This window comes from Anolis carolinensis, chromosome 1 (assembly GCF_035594765.1).
Source record: "Anolis carolinensis isolate JA03-04 chromosome 1, rAnoCar3.1.pri, whole genome shotgun sequence".
NCBI lineage: Eukaryota > Metazoa > Chordata > Lepidosauria > Squamata > Dactyloidae > Anolis > Anolis carolinensis.
The window spans coordinates 216,964,697-216,988,147 of NC_085841.1; the positions used below are offsets into that span (position 1 = coordinate 216,964,697).

A 23,451-nucleotide genomic window follows, 5' to 3' on the forward strand; every position below is an offset into this window, starting at 1 on the left:
CCAAAGATTATGGATCTTCAAAACTGAACATGTTACCGACGGATTCTAGGAAGTATTGTTTAAAATGTAACTTTGCCAAGCTCCAGTTTGTAGTTAAACTTCTGAAGTCTCTGGTAAACTACTGTAAGTAACTCAGAGGTATCTACAAATGAATTCTGAACTACATTTTTGCCCATCCCAGTGTAAGACATCAGAAGTACAGTGTTCCCTCACTTATCACTGGGGTTACGTTCCAGGACCACCCGCAATAAGTGAAAATCCACGAAGTAGGGACACTATATTTATTTTAATATTTATACATTGTTTTAGTAATTATACATTATGTTAAGTCTATATCAACCAATCCTGTGTTGATAAATCGCCTCCTTTTCCTCCCATTGCCACTTGGGCTCCTTTTCTCTTCCTTTGGCTTCTCCTTCCTCCCTTTCTTAGGCTGTAAATTGTAATTTTTTATGATTTATAATAGTCTTTTAGAGTTTATTGAAAAACTGGAAGGCAGCGAATCTGTGAAAAGTGAACCGCGAAGTACTGAAGTACTGAAATTTAAGCTGAATTGACTAAGAAGATAACCCAGATAACATGGTATGTTGATAGCAGAGTTGATATGGTGCCATCTGGGAAACTGCAAAGTTGGAGAGAGAAGAAAGGGGAGATTAATGAAACAAGTTTCATAGGGAGCAGTTTACTGGAAAGATAGAGAGAAAGCTGTTTGTGAGAAGCTGTTCGTGAAGTTTGTGCAAAACTCAAATCCTGGGAGCCATTTTAATCAATATTAATCAACAGCCTTGATGATAAAGATGGGAGAGTGTTAATGAAATCTCCTGATGATATCAAACTGCAGCTTATCTTTTATACGAGAGGAGAATGGAAAATTAAACAAAATGAGCTCAATTTTTTTATGGAATGGAATAGTAGAAAAGGAGCTTGCCATGTTTATGCATTTAATTGTTAATAATAGTAGCTAATTTTTGTAGTGGTCTTAGCAGCAGGAAAAAAGGAAAAAGGGAATTGCCCAGGCCTATTCAGAAACCACAGTAGATTCTAACCCAGTGTGTTGTCGAAGGCTTTCATGGCCGGGATCACAGGGTTGTTGTATGTTTTCCGGGCTGTATGGCCATGTTCTAGAAGTATTTTCTCCTGACGTTTCGCCCACATCTATGGCAGGCATCCTCTGAGGATGCCTACCATAGATGTGGGTGAAACGTCAGGAAAAAATACTTCTAGAACATGGCCATACAGCCCGGAAAACATACAACAACCCTCTAACCCAGTGGTTCTCAACCTGTGGGTCCCCAGGTGTTTTGGCCTACAACTCCCAGAAATTCCAGCCAGTTTACCAGCTGTTTGGATTTCTGGGAGTTGAAGGCCAAAACATCTGGGAACCCACAGGTTGAGAGCCACTGTTCTAACCACTCTTGTATGACACTTTGTGGTGCTTTGTTTTCAACTGATGTTAAGTTGTCTTCAACCTATGGCAATGAATGAGAGAGATCCAAGTCATCCTACTCTCAGCAGCTCTACTCAGATCTTGCAGATTCAGGGCTGTGACCTTCTTGATTGAATCCATCAATTCGAGATGTGTTATTCCTCTCCCTTCCCAAGCATTGTTGTCTTTTCAAGTGAGTCATGTCTTCTCATAATATAGTCAAAGCATGACAGTTTCAGCTTAGTCATTTTGGCTTCTAAATAAGGTTCAGGATTGATTTGTTCTAAGGATATATCCTTACAAATTTTATGGATGCTTCCATATATACCTGACCAATCAAGTTGGTTCAAGGTATAGTGGTACATCACACTAGACATTCATACGAGGGTTGAATGAAAAGTAATGCCTCCACCTTCGTAACTCCTCAACAGATGCCAGTACTGGTATGCGGCAGGTACTGACTTGTTCAGTAGACTCTCCTGTACAGTTCCATTTGGCAGGAAGCCTTAGCATTGAACGGTTGTGTTGTTAAAGTGCAAAGTATGGAACCCTGTGCAGACAGTTGGTCAATGCGACTTAAGCAACGTGCAGTCATTGAATTCTTGACAGCAGAAGGTGTCACCACAAAGAAGAAAGGTGTCATCTTCATTCTCATAACGCGAGAGGAGTTCCTGGCAAATTTCAAGTCCATGTGCTTTCATTTCATGTGCTGATTTTTAATATCGGAGTACAAACATCTCTATCTGCGGTAATTGATGTTCCCTGGTCTGATCACGCTGTCCTGAAGGCCCGGATTGAGATTCCATCTCCTCCTCCCCATCCTGCCACACCAATCTTTGCTCGGTCTAGGAGACTCATGGAACCTGCTAGGTTCTTGAATGCCCTTAAGGGCCTGGGAACTGCGTGCGTCACTCTCAATGAGCTAGTCAACATCTGGAACGTCAGTTTGTTGGCTGCCTTGGATGAGATTGCCCCCAGACGCCTCCTTCGCCCTCACCGGAATCGCTCCCCCGGTACACTAATGAGCTACGGACGATGAAGCAAGCACGAAAGCGGCTGGAACATCGGTGGCGACGGAAACCCGACAAGGTGTCACTGTCCGCTTTCAAGGCTTTTCACAGGTCCTACAAATCAGCCGTCAAGGATGCTAAAAAATCTTACAATTCCTCCTTAATAGCCTCTGCTAGATCGCGCCCAGCTCAAGTATTCAAAATCGTTCGTGCTTTGACCAGTCCGGCTCCCTTAGTCCAAAACCCAGCAACCACGGCTCTTACAGCAGAGGCATTCCAGAAGTTTTTCACTGATAAAATCGCCATTCTTCGGCAGGTACTGCCTCCTACAGTTGATACCTTAAGTGAGCTTGAGACTTTGTGGCCACTTAGTGGGCCTATCTTTGACCGATTTACTCCGGAAGACAAGGAAGATGTCGCTAGAATCCTAGCTGTTGCAAAACCAACCACCTGTTCCCTTGATCCGTGCCCCTCCTGGCTGGTGAAGAGCTGCCTGGAAGGTCTACTCGATCCGTTGAGTAATATCATCAATGGCTCTCTTGAACAGGGGGTCTTCCCGGACAACCTAAAAGAGGCAAGGGTTCGTCCCTTGCTAAAGAAGCCTAGCTTGGATCCCATGACCCTTGCCAACTATCGTCCTGTCTCCAACCTCCCATTCTTGGGTAAGATGATAGAGCGGGCTGTGCTGGGACAATTGCAACAATTTCTGGATGATACAGCCGGCCTGGACCCTTTCCAGTCAGGCTTCCGCCCTGGCCATGGGACAGAGACAGTCCTGGTTCCCATTACAGATGAACTTCGTCGCCAGTCTGATAGCGGCGGATCAGCGCTACTGGTACTTCTCGACCTTACCGCAGCGTTTGACACCGTTGACTACGATCTAATGATTCACCGTCTCGCCATGTCCGGAGTTCGCGGTCAGGCCCTCAATTGGTTCAACTCATTTCTGCGAAAACAGAGCCAATGCGTGGAGTATATGGATCAAGTCTCTGACAGATCTCCCCTCCTATGTGGGGTGCCCCAAGGTGCAATTCTCTCCCCTCTTCTCTTCAACATCTACGTTAGACCCCTTGCTAGTTTGGCTCAGAGTTTTGGCCTAGACTGCTATCAATATGCGGACGACACCCAACTCCTTCTGCGCTTGGAGCCTGGAGCAACGTCAATACCAGACAATTTCACCTTATGTCTGGAGGCTCTGTCGAACTGGCTACGTGCTAGCAGACTGAAGGTGAACCCGGCGAAGACTGAGATTCTCTGGCATGGCCACTTGACTGGTCTGACCCACTTTCTTCCCACCTTCGATGGTGCTGCCCTATCTCCTTCGCCCACCGTTAAGAGCCTGGGTGTCGTTCTGGATTCGCAGCTGACAATGGAAGCTCAGGTCGCTGCTGCCAGCAAACAGGCCTTTTTCCACCTACGACAAGCGAGGCAACTGGCACCCTATCTATCTGATGAGGCTCTGGCAACAGTCATCCATGCCACGGTCACATCTAGGCTGGACTATTGCAACGCCCTGTATGCTGGCCTTCCGATGTCCACGACCCGGAAGCTCCGTATTGTTCAGAATGCGGCAGCCAGGCTACTCACAAGAACACCCATGAAATGCCACATAACACCAGTGCTGCAGCATCTGCATTGGCTTCCAACTGATTACCGTGGTCTATATAAGATGCTAGTCCTGACTTTTAAAACTCTTTACGGCCAGGGCCCATCGTACCTTAGGGACCGTCTCTACTTCTCCCATCATTGGAGGTCGCAACGACCATCCCAATGAGACTTACTTCATGTTCCGGGTCCTAGAGAAGTGCACTTGGAAGGGACCAGATGCAGAGCTTTTTCTGTTTGTGCCCCTGCCTTTTGGAATGCCTTGCCGCCCTATATGAGAGCCATGCGTGAGTTAGGGCCTTTTACCCTAGCACTCAAGACATGGCTCTTTACTAGAGCTTTTAATCTATTTTAATTTTTATCAATATTTGTATGTATGTATTTTTATCCTTTACAATTTTATCTTGTAAATCGCTTAGAGCATCGTGGATGGAGGGCGATTAATAAGTAATTAAATGATGATGATGATGATGATGATGATGATGATGATGATGATGATGATTTCAGGCATCAGCATCCTTGGTACCCATCGTGCACAGATCTTCCGATAGCCAAGCAAAGCAATAATGTGACCCACACGTTCTTGTGAAATGCCGATTATGCTTGAAATTTCTCTCTGAGTGATACGACCATCGTCATGAATCAATCTGTCAACCTTTTGCTTGTGAAACTCAGTGGTTGCTGTCACAGGATGTCCAACTCTTTGTTTCTCACGCAAGTCAGATGTTCCCACCTCAATATCTTTAAACTACTGATGCCTCAATTAATGTCATTTTATTGGTATCTCGGCTTATACTGGAGTCAATGTTTCCCCAGTTTTTTGTGGTAAAATCAGGTGCCTCGGCTTATATTCGGGTTGGCTTATACTCGAGTATATATGGTATCTTTCCTCCTCCTTCCCATGGGGAGAACTATCATATCAGACCACCTCATCTCTCCAAACCCCTAATCACTCACATTTTAAGAAAAAACGATATAAATAGCATATGAGACAGAGGCCAGAAAGGGAACTTTTCTGAAAAGCAATGAGTAGCAAAAATAGCTATGTTGGTTTAACACAAAACAGTACACTTCCCTTCCCTGCCCAAAGGAGCAACAGTAGTCACCATTACTGAGAGTATATAGTCTGAATTTGTCCTACATAAAAAAATTCCCCAAACCCTATTTTAACTTGTAGTGTTTTAATAATATGGTTTCCACATTAAGTTGTTCATCTCTCCCTCTTGGGGTTTTAATTTTGTTGTTGTTCTCCCACTTCTGCACCAGAATTAAATTCCACTTAATATACTTCTGTGGTGTTAAGTTGGACACCCAGCTGCATTTAACATTAATGAACCCAAACTATTAGCAAATATTATGTAAGACCATTTGGCAAGGATTGTGTTCTCTCTTTTTCCTCTATATCAGCACTTAGTACATCATGCCTTTTTGTTTCTGCCTTTGTTATTAATAGTAAAGAGCATTTATTAATGACTAGATTTGTTAATAATTAAGCATTTGATGTGTATTTTACTTCAGAATGATTGAGAATTCAGACAGGCAAGTGTTTTAGTCACTCAATTTAACAGGCCTTTTGTTATTGTTCTTGATCACATGCTGACCCCATTCACATTGCAATCCCACCTAAGTCTAAAAATTCACTTGGAGATATTCCTAAGTGAGTATGCATTTGGTTGCAACCTAAAGCAGGGGCTGGCATCTGGTTTGTGAATTTCAAACAAACCTCCACATTTTCTGGGGTTAGGGGTGGAGGACAAGAGTAGAAAAGCCATAAATACATAGGTAAAGGTAAAGGTTTCCCCTGATGTTAAGTCCAGTCATGTCTGACTCTGGGGGTTGGTGCTCATCTCCATTTCTAAGCCGAAGAGTCGGCGTTGTCCGTAGACACCTCCAAGGTCATGTGGCCGGCATGACTGCATGGAGCGCCCTTACCTTCCCGCCGGAGCGGTACCTATTGATCTACTCACATTTGCATGTTTTCGAACTGCTAGGTTGGCAGAAGCTGGAGCAACAGCGGGCGCTCACTCCGCTCCCGGGATTTGAACCTGGGACCTTTCGGTCTGCAAGTTCAGCAGCTCAGTGCTTTAACACACTTTGCCACTGGGGCTCCAAATAAATACATACAATGGTCTTTTTCCTCTGACAGAATATCTCCATAGGAATCTCTAAGTCAGTTTTTTGGGCTGTATAGCCATGTTCCAGCAGCATTCTCTCCTAATGTTATGCCTGCATCTGTGGCTGGCATCTTCAGAAAATTCAACAAATGTTACCTTCAGCAAAGGATAAGAGGGATCCTATAATCACTGCTGGAATCTACCATATACCATCCAGTCTTACATAGGAACCACCAAATGCAATGCCCAGACATGACTCAAAGAGCAGACTAATTCAACCAGAGAAGTCGGCTATAGCAAAGCACATGATAAACCAATCTGAACTCAGAATATTATTTGTGAACAGAGAAATTCTGGACCACTCTGACAACCATTATGTCAGACTACACAGAAAAGCCATTGAAATCCACAAGCCCATGAACAATTTCAACAGAAAGGAGGAAAACATGAAAAGGAACAAAATCTGGCTACCAGTATTTTTAAAAAATCAGAATCTAGACAATAAATAATGAACACCACTCAGAAACAGGAAAACTCCAGACAACAAGCAATCAAGGGCCAGTTGACACCACCCAAATAGGGGATGCCTCCAGGCAACAAAGGCCAGGCTACTTCTGTGCAGATACCCTCACTGATTGGCTTTGTAAACTTCATGGCTACTCAAATGCTAGTTCAAGCTTGTTAACTGCAACATTCACACTTGCTTTAAACAGACAAGGGTTCTTTCTCCCACGATAAAAGGTAAAGATTTCCCCTGACGTTAAGTCCAGTCATGTCTGACTCTGGGGGTTGGCGCTCATCTCCATTTCTAAGCCGAAGAACCGGCATTGTTCATAGACACCTCCAAGGTCATGTGGCCGACATGACTGCATAGAGCGCTGTTACCTTCCCACCGGAGCGGTACCTATTGATCTACTCACATTGGCATGTTTTCGAACTGCTAGGTTGACAGGAGCTGGAGCTAACAGCTGGCGTTCACTCCGCTCCCGGGATTTGAAAGTATTAATACTATATATCAAAAAAAGAACCACGCACTTCTCTGAGGGCATTTTGAATGCTTGGGTGGGAAAAATGATGACAGTGGCACCCAAGGGCACCTGGTGCTCTCTGGTGTTACTGGCATTTACCCACTCTCCCTAGAATGACCCTCAACTTATCCATAGGTCATATCAAAATTCTGATTTGTTTTTTGTGGCATAACATTGGGAAACATAGCAACAAAGACTGTGTGACAGACACACATCTCCCAACGCACAGTCTTGGCAACTGTTTGGATATAGTTGAAATTGTGGTGGCATGAAACAGTCCTTCTGCATAGATAACTGTGTGCCTGTGATGTCTGACAACAGCCTAAGATCTAGTTTATGCTGGTATCCAAATTCATCTTGCAAATTGAACTGATGATGGCACTCCTCAGTGTCTCAGCTTTACTTTGTTTTGCCAAGAACTGCTCCATTTGTTCTTCTGTCACATTTAGACATATTTGTTGGATTAAATAAAAATTACTGAGCCATCAGATGGAAGTGTAGGAAGTGTTAAGCTGTAAATGTGGATATTTTTCAAGTATGCCAGAATGACAGCTGGTTTAAGAGGTTTCAGAAGAAAATATCTGAGATTCTATAACAGATTACAGGGCAGGTGTTAAGCCAGTCATGGTCAACTGGGACACTCCAGGTATTTTCATTTTATAACTTCAATCAGTCTTAGCTTGCATAGCCAACAGTATGAGGTGTTGTTGGAACTGCAATCCAAAGAAAATCTAGATGTCCCAGTTATCCATCTGTGAGGCAAGCTGAAAAGTATTAAGTATTCAATCAAATTTCTTGAGTCTTTTCAAGTGTTCAAATTTCAACTTTCATTTCATTATTGAAATGGCAGACCCTCATCCTCTCACTGCTCATTATTGACAGGCCAAGTGACCGCTGCTGGTTCTTTTCTTAGTCAATCAGTACATGAACTCCTGTTTGGACTACATTTAAAGGAACTATTTGTAGTGCTGAACACTCTTAATACTAGTTTCAGAACCTTAAATAACTCCCATAGGTAAAGCTTAGCTAAAGTTTTCCCCCGACATTGAGTCCAGTCGTGTCCGACTCTGGGTGTTGGTGCTCATCTCCATTTCTAAGCCGAAGAGCCAGCGTTGTCTGTAGACACCTCCAAGGTCATGTGGCCGGCATGACTGCATGGAGTGCCGTTACCTTCCCGCCGGAGCGGTACCTATTGATCTACTCACGTTTGCAAGTTTTTGAACTGCTAAGTTGGCAGAAACTGGGCCTAACAGTGGGAGCTCACCCAGCTCTCAAGATTCAAACCACCGAAAACCTTCGGTTTGTAAGTCCAGCACCTCAGTGGTTTAACCTGCTGTGCCACCATAAACTCCCATAACTCCCATAAAGCTATATGAAGCCCAGAATGGATTCATTGTCCCACACACTTTATTTATTTATTTCAGACATTTATATCCCGTCCTTCTCACCCCCGGGGGGAGGGGGGTTCAGGGTGACCTCAAAATCAGCAACCATTAGATACCAAGAAACATATAAAACAAATTAAAACATTAATTTAAAACATCCATTTAAACATCCATTTAAAAAGCACCATTCAAGACATAATCCAGGTCTGTCCATTATCAGTTGATCATTTTTACTATGAACGCTACGTCTGCTGGTCAAATGCCTGGTCCCACAACCAAGTTTTAAGTTTTTTACGAAAGGACAGGAGGGAGGGAGCCAACCTGATTTCATTAGGGAGGGAGTTCCACAGACTGGGGGCCACTACTGAGAAGGCCCTGTCTCTTGTCCGCACCAATCGCACTTGCGAATGTGGTGGGATCGAGAGCAGAGCCTCCCCCGACAATCTTAAACTGTGAGGTGGATCATAGCAGGAGACACACTCAGGCAAGTAAGCTGGACCGGAACATGGTACTCACTGTTCATGTGTCTTATTTTACAGAAGTCATCACTCCATTTGAAAGTTTCAAGTGTCCAGTCTAAGTCTGAGTTAACAGATATACACTAACTCAGGATCCTTGATATTACTCATCAAGAGTTAGTACCTAGGATGGGGACACCTGGTCAGTGTCTTATCCACAGTTTCCATATTTCTATTTAAATTATAGCAATTATTTCTTAAAGTGACATCTATAGATACAAAATTGTATAGGCCCCTTTTCCCCCAATCTGTGTTCCCTTTTGTCCTTCATGGATATGCACTTCCTTTATTTTTGTAGTTAAGTGCAAGTGGTTAATCTAGCCCAGGGGTCTCCAAACTAAGGCCCGGGAGCCACATGTGGCCCATTGAAGCCATTTATTTGGCCCCCGTGGCAGCGGCTCCCACCTCCTCTGCCGAGGAAGGTGCATGTGGTGCAAGGGAGAAGGGAAAGGTGCGCACTTTTCCCGCCTCCTCCCATGCCTTCCAAAGCTTTGGTAGTTTATAATGGTATTTTAATTATTATTTAATTAATAATTAATTATTAAGGGGTGCTTTGCTAGTGCTTTTGGTTTGACTAAATGGCTCAAGAGGTCTCTTCCTACCCACTTTTATTATTATTATTATTATTATTATTATTATTATTATTATTATTATTATTATGACCCAGCAAAATGAGCCCTGGTGGCGAAGTGCGTTAAGCACTGAGCTGCTGAATTTGCAAACCGAAAGGTCCCAGGTTCAAACCCCGGGAGCGGCGTGAGCAGCCGCTGTTAGCTCCAGCTTCTGCCAACCTAGCAGTTCGAAAACATGCCAATGTGAGTAGATCAATAGGTATCGCTCCGGCGGGAAGGTAACGGCACTCCATGCAGTCATGCCAGCCACATGACCTTGGAAGTGTCTACGGACAACGTCGGCTCTTCGGCTTAGAAATGGAGATGAGCACCAACCCCCAGACTCAGACATGACTGGACTTAACGTCAGGGGAAACCTTTACCTTTACCTATCACACAGCAAACAAGATAGATATGCTGGATTTCGTATCACAAAATCACAAGTCGAACACTTCCCAAGTGTCTAGGACTGTGTGATGTATTTTCGGATGATGCATGCAGATCCCAGTAGGGTGGCCTTTTGCAGTTGGCAGATCTTGATTTTGTCAATGTCTGTTGTTTCCAAATGCTGGATGAGATCTTTTGGCATGGCACCCAGTGTACCCATCACCACCGGGACCACCTGCATTGGTTTCTGCCAGAGTCTTTGAAGTTCAATCTTGAGGTCCTGATAGCGGCTGAGTTTTTCCTGTTGTTTTTCGTCAATGCGACTGTCACCTGGGATGGCGACATCAATGATCCAAACCTTTTTCTTTTCCACAACTGTGATGTCTGGTGTGTTGTGTTCCAGAACTTTGTCAGTCTGGATTCGGAAGTCCCACAGTATCTTTGCATGCTCATTTTCCAATACTTTTGCAGGTTTGTGATCCCACCAGTTCTTTGCTGCTGGCAGGTGGTACTTGAGGCATAAGTTCCAATGGATCATTTGGGCCACATGGTTGTGCCTCTGTTTGTAGTCTGTCTGTGCGATTTTCTTACAGCAGCTGAGGATATGATCCATGGTTTCATCGGTTTCCTTGCACAGTCTGCATTTTGGGTCATCAGCTGATTTTTTGATCTTGGCATTAATTGCATTTGTTCTGATGGCTTGCTCCTGGGCTGCAAGGATCAGGCCTTCTGTCTCCTCCTTCAGTGTCCCATTTGTGAAGCACAAGCAAAGCACCCCCGACAGATGGCCACCCAGCCTCAATGTTGTTATTGTGCTTTTGGTGCACAAAGGCAGAAGGGGTTGGACTAAATGGCCCAAGGGGTCTCTTCCAACCCTCTTTATTATTTTTATGATGATGATGATGATTAACATTGGGGCTGTATTTGTTCCCGTTTTGTTTGTTTACTTCAAAATAAGGTATGTGCAGTCTGCATAGGAATTTGTTCATAGTTTTTTTAAAAACTATGGTCCGGCCCTCCAACGGGCTGAGGGACTGTGAACTGGCCCCCAGTTTTAAAAGTTTGGGGATCCTTGATGTAGCCTGTTATAAGTTAAGGGAGGCTCTTGGTATGCCTGAGGTTTGATCCTAGAAGAGGGCTACTCGAAGGCAGGAGAAGTTGTAGTTCCCCCATCTCCAGATTCAGCAGTAGGTTAAAAGGTGAATGGACATCTCTGAGTTCTGCTCTAACATCCCAGTTTATGTTCAAATAAAGCCCAGAGAGGGTGAAAAGAGTCCTTTGTTTCTAAGACCATAATAACGGGTTCAGCATAGTGCTCAAAATGTGCTTCTCTTCCACATTCCATCCCTCTGGTTTGCATGACAGCCTAGAAAATCCACAGTAAGGGCATCTCTCTGCATGGTGACAATGTTTTTTCCACAATGATTCAGGGAATATCATTCTGAAGTCTTTACAGTCAATATGTATTTGGGTTAATTAACTGAAAACACAACGGCACTGTCTAGCTCCCTTCTCCAATTCTCTGATTAACCAGTCTCAATTTCAGCATGTGGCCTGCAGCATTTCTATTTTTAGCACAAATTGAAGACTCTTAAATTGCTTATTTTCTGTTTACTAAAGTTTTTCTGTTTGTTCCCATGGAAACTGTGGCAAGTGTCACAGATAAACTGGTTTATTAAATGGACGGAAGCACAGTTGCAAGATTGGAAAAGAAAGGCCTGTTGGATTTTATGCACAACTTGTAGTGTCATAAATATGACACAAAAGGGGGAAAAATACTAAATACATCATGTGAATCTATATTAGATCAGAGCATCCTTCCACCAGCCAGCAGTCTCTGGATATTTTAAACTATCAAATGTATATTATCCCCAGCACAACATGGCCAACAATGGCTCAAGGTGATGGTGATTGTTTTGCAACACATTTGGAAGTTGTCAGCTTGGAGCAAAACAAGAGTATATTTGAAACATGTTCTCCAGTGTGTTTAAATTTCTTTCCATTGGCACTGTGAAACCAGGTTTAAAGAACTCCATTAATGATTAATGACTATAATGGAATGGATAAATTGCAGATCATCTGCATTAGTTTCAGCCTCTTGTGATTATGGCCAGATAATTCTCTCACGGATGTATCCATGTACAACTGGGAGCCAAACTGTCTCTTGGTGCTTATTACCACAATCACATTACTATTGGAATGGATCTCTCCTGCTACAGAAGCAGTCTAATGGCCATGTTAAAATACAACTTGTACAAGGAAACATTTGAAAGTAAGGAAACATGGTTGAGATATTTCCTTTTCAACCATTTGATGAAGCATCCAGCGAGTTTGATGTAAAGGTACAAAATAAAAATTATTTGCTTTGACATGACTATATAATAGGGTAGAAAGGTGTGTGTGTATGTAGGTATCTATCTATCTATAGATATAGATATGAGATGTGAAATAAAGCATATTTCAGAATGAGATATGGCAAAGGTTCTAGGAAAGAGACCCAAAAATGCTGGCAAAACACTAGCTGTAATTCTTTCCTTTTCTTGTTTTCTCCATTCGTTGAGTAGAGATAAGTTATAAGCAAGTTTACTCAGGTGTTTACTCAGCTTCCTGACCTGAAAAGCAAAACAACAGCTCTTCAAGTATTGCTTATCTCTAATCACTGGTTGGACATGACAACAGATGAAAGAAGAGGTTCCCGTGTAGGGACCACAAGCCAGAAAAATAGTAAACTATTGTCTAACATAGCTTTGCCTCTACATAAATCATATAGCCTTTATATAGATAATATAAGCACTTTGTATGAACCAAAGTAGTATGTGCAACACAGGGCTTGTACCCCTCCCTTCCTGTGGGCTGGTGACTTCCTTCAGGAAGTTCCAGAGAGAGAAGAAAGCTCAGAGTAAACAAGTTAGGTCATTGGTATCACTTGTGCCAAAGTAGGTGTGGAAGGTGAGGAAGACCCTCAGCCTTTGGTGAATTCTAGATAAGGCCAAGATATAAAATTCTTTGTTTGCTACGACATGCTTTGCGATGGCCATTTGCATTGTACGGACCCACAAAAGTGGGTACTTATGGCTGTTTTGCCTTATCATCAGCTGTGATAATAAAAGGCTTGTTTTATTGCTCTCCTGGAATTCTCTCCTTTACTCCCCCTCTGGGCTAGTCTCTAACTCCCATGCCTGCATTATGTAGTACATTTCAATGATTTCAAGTGCAGATCATATGCTACGGTCTCTTTTTTCCCCCCATATCAACATTGGTAGTCTCCATGGAAAATTGGTGATATGCGTTTATAGCACAGCACAATCATTTATAGAGATTAGTTTATGGAGTTATTCTACGTTGTTTTGTTTATTGAAATCAAGCCAACTTTGAATGAGACATCACACAGTCTTTCTATCATAAACTGTTCTTCTCAGGTCTTGCAGACTCAGGGTCTTGGCCTTCTGTATTGAGTCTATCTATCTGAAATGCAGTGTTCCTCTTTTCTTATTGCCTTCTACCTTACCAAACATTTGTGTGTATGAATGAATTGTATCTTCTTATGGTATGGTCAAAGTATGATAGCCTCGGTTTAGTCATCTTGACTTCTAGGCAAAGTTCAGACTTGATTTGCTCTAGGACTCATTTATGAGTCATTTTAGCAGTCGAATTTTCTGCAGCACCATCTTTCAAATGAGTTGATTTTCTTTCTATCATTTTACTTCACTTTTCAGCTTTCACAATCATACATAAACATGGGAAATGGACAGTATGACTAAACAGACCCATTGTCATGACTCTTAATCTGAAATGGGGCCTTCCTCTTTTTCTGTTGCCTTTTAGCATACCAAGAATTGTGACTGTGTGAATGTAAATTGTGTCTTCTCATGATTTGGCCAAAGTACAACAGCCTCTGTTCGGTCAACTTAGCTTCTAGGGAGAGTTCAGTTTGGATTTCCTCTAAGACCCATTTATGTTTCATTTTAGCAGTCAACTTTTCTCCAGCACCATGCATATTCTTTCCACCAGCTTTTTTCAGTTTCACACATAAATAGAAATGGGAAATACAATAGTATTTTTCACTTCCTTAATTGTTTATCCGTAAAATATTTTCTTGCATTTTATAAAAGGTAATATTATTCACTTGTTTCTAGCTATTGGGTGAGCTTTTGTAAAGAAGAAAAGAAACCAGGGAAGGAAGACAAAAGGCTACTATTACAGCACTAAAATAAAAAGTACAAAGACGTTAGTGTCAAAAATGACCATTATTGCTTAATGATATAGCATTTGAAGGTATTTTATGCATTTAAAGATTTAAGATTTTGCATTATAGATGTACTGAAGTTTCATAGTTACTTTATTGCTGTAATATGTGCTGGTGGCACAGTGCATTAAAGCGCTGAGCTGCTGAACTTGCGGACCAAAAGGTGCCAGGTTCAAATCCCGGGAGCGGAATGAGCGCCCACTGTTAGCCCTAGCTCCTGCCAACCTAGCAGTTCGAAAACATGCTAATGTGAGTAGATCAATAGGTAAGGGCGGGAAGGTAAGGGTGCTCCATGCAGTCATGCCGGCCACATGACCTTGGAGGTGTCTATGGACAACGCCGGCTCTTCGGCTTAGAAATGGAGATGAGCACCAACCCCCAGAGTCGGTCACGACTGGACTTGATGTCAGGGGAAAACCTTTACCTGACCTATATGGCCATTGTAATTAATAAAATGAAATGAACAACAAGAAATCCAGTATCTAACCATTCTCACAATATTTATCTGGATGATGAGCAACCAACTGCTTTGTGGCTCACTCTCGCTTTCTCTCTCTCTTTTTCACTCTCTCACACACGTTTGTAAGCCTGTTATTGGATCATTAACAGGACATTGTCCCTGGATGGAACTGAAATCCTTAATAAGCCTATACTCTGACTAAAACTGGTGATGTTTCAAAAGACCTTCTCTGTCTGCAGGGCATATCAAAAGGAACCTGTCTTTCAATCCAATCATTATTCTTGGAGTAGGTGAGGAAAAGAAGGTTGATAACAAAGGAAATAATTAGCTCAACAATGCTAGCAAAAATCTTGGATCAAGAGATGCACCAAATCTGTGTAACTGTAAAACATCTCTTACCCTCCATCCTCCAAAGAAAAGAAAAAAAAACCCTGGAGAATAGTAAAGGAACACTGTGACAGGCATCTGATGGGACCTCAGAGGAGTCTTCCTTGGGCCACTGAGGATAAGATCACTGCGGTTTATCAAAGTGTAGAAACATGACCAGATGCTTCTCTGCCACTCTACCTACTCTCCACCAGCCAGGAAATGGTAGTAATGGGTGGCTGTAGCAAAGAAAGGTAATTTGGTGGAGAATTTTGCAGACTGAAAGGTCCCAGGTTCAAATCCCGGGAGCGGAATGAGCGCCCGCTGTTAGCCCCATCAGGGGCTAATCGCCGGGGGGGGGGGGGGGGTGTCTGATGGTAACTTTTTTACTGCACTTATTACAAAATGAATTAAAGGGGCCCCTGGTGGCACAGTGTGTTAAAGCGCTGAGCTGCTGAACTTGCGGACCAAAGGTGCCAGGTTCAAATCCTGGGAGCGGAATGAGCGCCTGCTGTTAGCCCCAGCTCCTGCCAACCTAGCAGTTCGAAAACATGCTAATGTGAGTAGATCAATAGGTATCTCTCCGGAGGGAAGGTAACAGCGCTCTATGCAGTCATGCTGGCCACATGACATTGGAGGTGTCTACGGACAATGCCGGCTCTTCGGCTTAGAAATGGAGATGAGCACCAACCCTCAGAGTCGGTCACGACTGGACTTAACGTCAGAGGAAAACCTTTACCTTACCTATAGGTAGTACAGAATTTTGGCAACTACCAAAAAAGTTAGTCATGGTGGCATAAATATGGACTTAGCACCTTTTTGAGACTGTGCCCACCAGTATTTTTATGAAGCTGCTCAAAAATAGAGTTGGCTGCTTGACTTTTTGCAATCAATCGTCCTTTTTTAATCCAACTAGTAGTCATCTGTAAAGACAACATTCATTCTAACATGTATAAATACAGTAGAGTCTCACTTATCCAAGACTCACTTATCCAAGGTTCTGGTTTATCCAAGGCATTTTTGTAGTCAATTTTTTCAATATATCGTGATATTTTGGTTCTAAATTCATAAATACAGTAATTACAACATAACGTTACTGCGTATTGAACTACCTTTTCTGTCAAATTTGTTATATAACATGATGTTTTGGTGCTTAATTTGTAAAATCATAACCTAATTTGATGTTTAATAGGCTTTTCTTTAATCCCTCCTTATTATCCAAGATATTCGCTTATCCAAGGTTCTGCCTGCCCGTTTAGCTTGGATAAGTGAGACTCTACTGTATGTGAGGGGAAGTCATAGGGAGGAGGGAGCAAGCTTGTTTTCTGCTGCTCTGGAGACTATAACGTGGAACAATGACTTTAAACTTCAGGAAAGGAGATTCCACCTGAACATTAGGAAGAACTTCCTCACTGTGAGAGCTGTTCAGCACTGGAGTGTGGTGGAGGCTCCTTCTTTGGAGGCTTTTAAGCAGAGGCTGGATGGCCATCTGTCAGGGGTGCTTTGAATGCAATGTCCTGCTTCTTGGCAGGGGGTTGGACAGGATGGCCCATGAGGTCTCTTTCAACTCTATGATTCTGTGATTCTATAAGGATTAAAATATAACATAAAATTAATGGGTTCCGTAGGGAAGGATGTACAGACAGCACCACAGAGAGCTAAATAGAAAGCTGTATATTTTGAGGCAGCATTTTCTATTTAGCCTAGTCCTAAATTTCACTTTTATACTGCTGACATTTAAGAGAATTGTGGGGCATTTTTCATACTAAGCTTCAACTGGTGATGGTGAATTGCAGGGGGTGTTTGACTCTGAATATTATCCCAGTATGATGCTATTATATGTGTCTTAAGGCTATCCAGTGAACAAAAAAGCAGCCAGGGAAAATAGGGTACCATTTTACACTCACTTACTTAGGAATAATTCATATTGAATTCACTTAGCTTTGCTTCTTTGTGCATAAGATTAGAATGGCAGTGGTGTAAGAGCGCTTCTTGAAATTAATATACAGATCATGATTTGCCAGAAGTGAGAAGAATTCTTACCACTTTCAGTGAAACACTAATATGGATATTAATTCTAATATGGATATTCATACTAATATGGATGGAGCTGGAGAAGGATTTCACTCACTAACCTTTATTTATATTTCTTCTCCTTTAGGGTCTACCTTCATTTGCAACACCCACATCATCCCAGTGAAAAATCAAGACGGAGTGGCCATGATGTTTATTATTAGCTTTGAATATGTAACGGATGAGGATAATATAGAGTGTCCAGAGAAACTTAACCAGATACTGGCAGCCAAAGTCACAAACCGTAAGTGCATGTTTAATTATTGTGGAAGCGGGGCAGAGGAAATGGAATATATTGATATGTTCAATTTATACCCTGTTTCCCCGAAAATAAGACATCCCCTGAAAATAAGACCTAGTAGAGGTTTTGCTGAGTTGCTAAATATAAGGCCTCCCCCAAAATTAAGACCTAGCAAAGTTTTTGTTTGGAAACATGCCCATCAAACAAAACACCAGAGCATGCAGGATTGGTCAATGTACATACCATAGATTGTTGTACATGGAAATAATGTACAAAATCTTGATAGAATTCACAGTTTGTCTGGTTATGCTGGTTTGTTATGACAGCTACTGTACAGTATATAATAAATGTTCATTTTTTTCAACGATAAATGTGAATTCTTCATGGAAAAGTAAGACATCCCCTGAAAATAAGACCTAACGCATCTTTGGTAGCAAAAATTAATATAAGACACTGGCTTATTTTCGGGGAAACACGGTAGGAGTCTGATCTCTAATGTGTTCCCTGGAAAACCTCAAAATCCATATTACAATAACACCTCTATTAAAGCAACTCATAGTTCCCCAAACAAACTTTTGAGTTTTCTGGTATTACAAGATAGTAAGTAAACTAAAAGATGGAGACATTGTTGATGTTACAATAATAATATTAATATTATTATTAATAATAATACTTCATTTATATCCCCCACCATATCCTAAAAAGGACTCGGGATAGCTTACAGAAGCACACACAAGTGTCATAAACACAAAAAATACAGGCAAAATCAACATATCAGACAATGACAATATCAGTTCACATAAAAACAGCACATTACAAAAATAAAAGATGGATCATAAAATCAATAAAACATATTACAAATTGGCGTTAAAATGACTAGGACAACAAGTACTACTTGTTCAGTACAACAAGTACTACTTGTTTGACAAGTGTAGTCTGCATTTAGATACCCTGTCTCCACGAAAATAAGACATCCAGTGAAAATAAGACCTAGTAGAGGTTTTGCTGAATTGCTAAATATAAGGCCTCCCCTAAAAGTAAGACCTAGCAAAGTTTCTACTTGCAAGCATGTCCTCTGAACAGAACACCAGAGCATCAGGATCAGTAAATGTACGTACCATTGATTTTTGAACATGGAAATAATGGCAGTAACAAGAAATTCTTGATAGGATTCACAGTTTGTCTGGTCATGCTGGTTTGTGTTGACAACTACTGTGCAGTATTTAATAAATGTTCCTTTTTTTTTGTTCAACAATAAATGTGAATTCTTCTTCATGAAAAAATAAGACATCTTTGGGAGCCAAAATTAATATTAGGCACTGTCTTATTTTCGGGGAAACAGGGTACAATCATACGGAAGAAAGTGCAAGATACTACCACAGGCATGGGAAAACTCTGGCCTCCAAGATGCTGTTCTATTGCAGCCCCCATCATCTGTGTTGGCTACATTTAATGGTATCTACATTTCAGTAAAATACAGAGGGCCACACATTCCTTGCTGTCATTTTACCATGCGCTGTGATGATTCCAACAGGTTGTATCTTGAACTGTCTGTAAGACTGCTGGGATAACATGCAGGTGTAGCTCATATTTGAAGAAGTAGATGTGTTCCTTGCCATCATTTCTTCAGCAAAAGTATTGGGTCTGGAGATAGAAACAGCATGGAAAGAGTAAGAATAGGGTCCTACACCACAAACAGAAAATAAGAGATAGTCAATTTGTTTCCCCATAGCTAACTACAGTAGAGTCTCGCTTATCCAACCTTCATTCGTCCAACATTCTATATTATCCAACGCAGTCTGCCTTTTAGTAGTCAATGTTTTGTAGTCAATGTTTTCAATACATTGCGATGTTTTTCGTAAGGAATTACTACATTACGCTACCATGTATTGAACTGCTTTTTCTGTCGATTTGTTGTAAAACATAATATTTTGGTGCTTAATTTGTTAAATCATAACATAATTTGATGTATAATGGGCTTTTCCTTAATCCCTCCTTATTATCCAACATTTTTGCTTATCCAATGTTTATGTTGGATAAACGAGACTCTACTGTAATTGTGAAATTAAATAACAAGACCAGGCAAGCCTTGCATAAGTACACAGGGACATTTTTAGAGACCTCCCAAAGGCATCTTCCATAATGCATCAGGGAATGACTATATATCTTACTTATATCCAACTTTGGGAGCCAAAATTACTTATTATTATTTTATTGTATGACACAGCAAACAAGATAGACATGCTGGATTTCATATCACAAAATTACAAGTCGAACACTTCCCAAGTGTTTAGGACTGTGTGATGTATTTTCGGATGATGCGCGCAGATCCCAGTAGGGTGGCCTTTTGCAGTTGGCAGATCGTAATTTTGTCAATGTCTATTGTTTCCAAATGCCGGCTGAGATCTTTTGGCACGGCACCCAGTGTGCCCATCACCACCGGGACCACCTGCACTGGTTTCTGCCAGAGTCTTTGAAGTTCAATCTTGAGGTCCTGATAGCGGTTTTAGTTTGTAAACAGCTCTAGTTTGTAGTGCGGTTTTTCTGGTACTTATTATTATTATTATTTCTTCTCCTCCTCCTCCTCCTCCTTCTTCTTCTTCCTGATACCAGAGGGGGTGGGGGCTTCTAAGACAAGCTTATTTTACTCTGTCCATATTCTCCTATTTTGCTTATCTTTGTCAGCTGTGTAGAATTGCTTTTCTGATTCCAGTGTTGTCTATTGCATTGTTTGTATTGTTTATTGCATGGTTCTGCAACCCGACAGTAAATGTCTGTCCTTCTCCAGTCTTCTTTCAAAAACCTCTACAACCTATGAATGCTGCTAAAAACCCTCTAGGCAGACAGAGAATAAAGGCTAAAAGTGGAGATGGGCAAGCATAAGACGCTATAAACATAACAAGCAGAATCTCTAAAATCTTTGCTAAAAGAAGCTTTTTTAGCAGACATTATTAACTGAAATTTTATTATACAAACTATAGTTGATTGAGTTTTGAAAATTTCAAATCCTGCTGTTACTCAGAATTCTCCCCATCTTTATCTTTATGTAAAACATCTGTATTCTTGAACTGAAGTATCCTTGTTCACTTCTAGTAACCACAGTTGAAAAAAAGACCTGGTACACTGGCTTTAAAAGACAATACTGAACTATTAAAGAATGGAAATGTTTTATTGGCATTCATCTTTAATACATTTTCCATGATCACACAAGACTTAAAGCCAAAAATTCGCCTCTCAATGACACAGATCTGACGTATACGATCAATACATTTATTTTGGTCACAGACCTGAAATGTCTGATGTATACAATCCTGTTTCTCCTGCATTTGTCCACCTTTCTTACAAACCAACTTTCAACTTTTCAGAGCTCCAGAGGACTCACACCAGAAGTGACTTGCAGTTTCTCAAGTTGCTTCTGATGTGAAAAAGAACACTGAAAGATGGAGATTTTTTAAAAGGGAATAGGGGAAAGACATTGGAGCTCATAATGCCCCTACCTGACTGCCCCCGAATGATGTGAAAACGCAGAATTATGGCTAAGACATCATATTTATTTATTTATTTATTTATTTATTTATTTATTTATTTATTTACAGTATTTATATTCCGCCCTTCTCACCCCGAAGGGGACTCAGGGCAGATCACATTACACATATAAGGCAAACATTCAATGCCTTAACATAGAACAAAGACAAGACAAACACGGGGCTCCAAGCTGGCCTCGAACTCATGACCTCTTGGTCAGAGTGATTTGTTGCAGCTGGCTGCAGCTGGTTGCTCAACAGCCTGCGCCACAGCCCGGCCCCAACCTGAGAGCCAGGAAGATAGTTCCATCTTCTCTCCTGTGCCATAGCAACATGCTATGCTTTTATATATATATATATATATATATATATATATATATATATATATATATATTATAATGTATAAATATATAATATATTGTATATACATATAATGTTGATAATAATATTATAATGTAATACAATAGTATACTAATAATAATAGGTAAAGGTAAAGGTTTTCCCCTGACGTTAAGTCCAGTCGTGACCGACTCTGGGGGTTGGTGCTCATCTCCATTTCTAGGCTGAAGAGCCGGCATTGTCCATAGACACTTCCAAGGTCATGTGGCCAGCATGACTGCATGGAGCGGCGTTACCTTCCCGCCGGACCAGTACCTATTGATCTACTCACATTTGCATGTTTTCGAACTGCTAGGTTGGCAGGAGCTGGAGCTAACAGCAGGCGCTCATTCCACTCCCGGGATTTGAACCTGGGACCTTTCGGTCTGGAAGTTCAGCAGCTCAGCGCTTTAACACACTGCGCCACCACCAGGGGCCCCCACTAATAATAAAACAATATAATAATATTAATTATATATTAAATGTAATATTACTAATAATATTACCATATAATGATATAGTACAATATAGTAATTTAATGCTTATATTGTGCTATGCTAATAATATATTGTATGTTCATTTGATTTGTAAGCCGCTCTGACTCCCCTTTGGGGTGAGAAGAACGGGATATAAATGTAGTAAATAAATAAATAATTGCAGCCAAACATACCAGCATTATAAAGTGGTTGAAAACACTGGTTTGAAGCTGGTTTACAATCATTGCTTGCTTTGGTGAACTGAAGCATAACATTTCATTCAAAAGTCACTCTTAGCATTTCTTGCCTGGTTTCTTGCTTTTCTCATATCAAGAGATGAACAAACAAGAGCACAACTCACCACTCCTTTTAAGAAGTCAGGGTTCCTGACTTTAAGAAACACAGACAGTGAATGACATGTTTCCATTCGTTGACAAAGAAAAATGAATTGAATGTATCTTACATGTGACAAATAAACATGATATGGGATCCATACAGTCCCATGCACTAGTGCATGGAGGAAAGGGGTAAATGTGGACTCTGCTTCCTATGAGGTACAATGAGAACTCCCATATCTATGGGGTCATGTTCTTAGCCAGATCACAGTACATAAAACCTGAGTCCCCTCGAAGCCACCCTGAGTCCCCTCGGGTGAGAAGGGCGGGGTATAAATGTTGTAAATAAATAAGTAAATAAATAAATAAAACCATGGACATAATTGAAAGTTTGGATGGTTCATGTTTCAGAAATGTTTTAGCTATGCTTTCCCGCATGGTGAGAGATTGGGCTTGGTGGCTGTAATGACGCCACCAGGTAGCAATGAGAAGTTTACTTTTCCTTTGATGTGTAGCGTAGCTTGACTTAAAATATACGTAGCAGAGGCTTGGATGTAAGAAAACTGTAATAAGTTTATTGATGTACAGAAGCTTAACGTTTTCAATGTTTCTTCACTCTTAGAGGTACATTTCTTTAATGGTTACATTGATAACATTTCATGAAACAACTCTCAAGGGGATTATTCCTTCTACTAAACAGGTTTTAAACTTTTTTCCTTTAAACTGATGTTTTTTTGCTTTAACTGATCACTCTATGCACTAGCTTTCTCTATCTTTCTGTTAACCTTGTTACAGTACTGGGGTTTTCTTCCCTTTGTTGCTCAAATCCTTGTTACTAATCTAAATAAGTCAACTTGCCCTATTTAAACTACACAGGCTAGTAGCCTAAACTTTCCTGATTCTCAACACCGTAGATCCAGCCTTCCCTGTGGTTCCCTGACCACAGACTGACTACTTTTTTAAAAAATGTGCCTCCTCTTGCCAAGTGACAGTTGGCTCCTCCCTTGTTTCTATGTCAACCCATCTCGGAATGAACTGAGCTGGCTACCATCCCTCAAGTAATGCTATCTCAAATACTTACCATTTTAAAACATCTACCTATAATTAAGCATAACTGTAAATTAAAATGCACACTTCACCACAGTGGCCCTTGAAGTCTCATCCAATTCTATGATACTGAATTTCTTCTGATATGGAACTTCCCTCCAGAATTTATGAGGTGTTCCTCTGGAGTAAGATACAAGCTTGGGAAGGGGCTTTGAAAGATT

At 41.2% G+C, this 23,451-nt stretch overlaps 1 protein-coding gene and 1 long non-coding RNA gene across 12 annotated transcripts in view; one reads left to right on the plus strand and one right to left on the minus strand.

Moving 5' to 3' along the window:
• The window catches only part of kcnh7 (potassium voltage-gated channel subfamily H member 7), a 471,529-nt gene that overhangs the window by 263,452 nt on the left and 184,626 nt on the right, over positions 1-23,451 (plus strand). For all 11 annotated transcript variants that reach the window (XM_062968035.1, XM_062968072.1, XM_062968118.1 and 8 more), the window contains exon 3: positions 17,318-17,473. In XM_062968035.1, coding sequence (XP_062824105.1) covers positions 17,318-17,473 — 156 coding nt within the window. The remainder of the gene's footprint in view (positions 1-17,317; positions 17,474-23,451) is intronic.
• Positions 268-20,034, minus strand: LOC134295671 (uncharacterized). The gene is made up of 2 exons (XR_010002294.1): positions 18,981-20,034; positions 268-622 (listed from the first exon to the last, which is right to left on the minus strand). It is a non-coding gene; the product is annotated as an uncharacterized LOC134295671 (long non-coding RNA).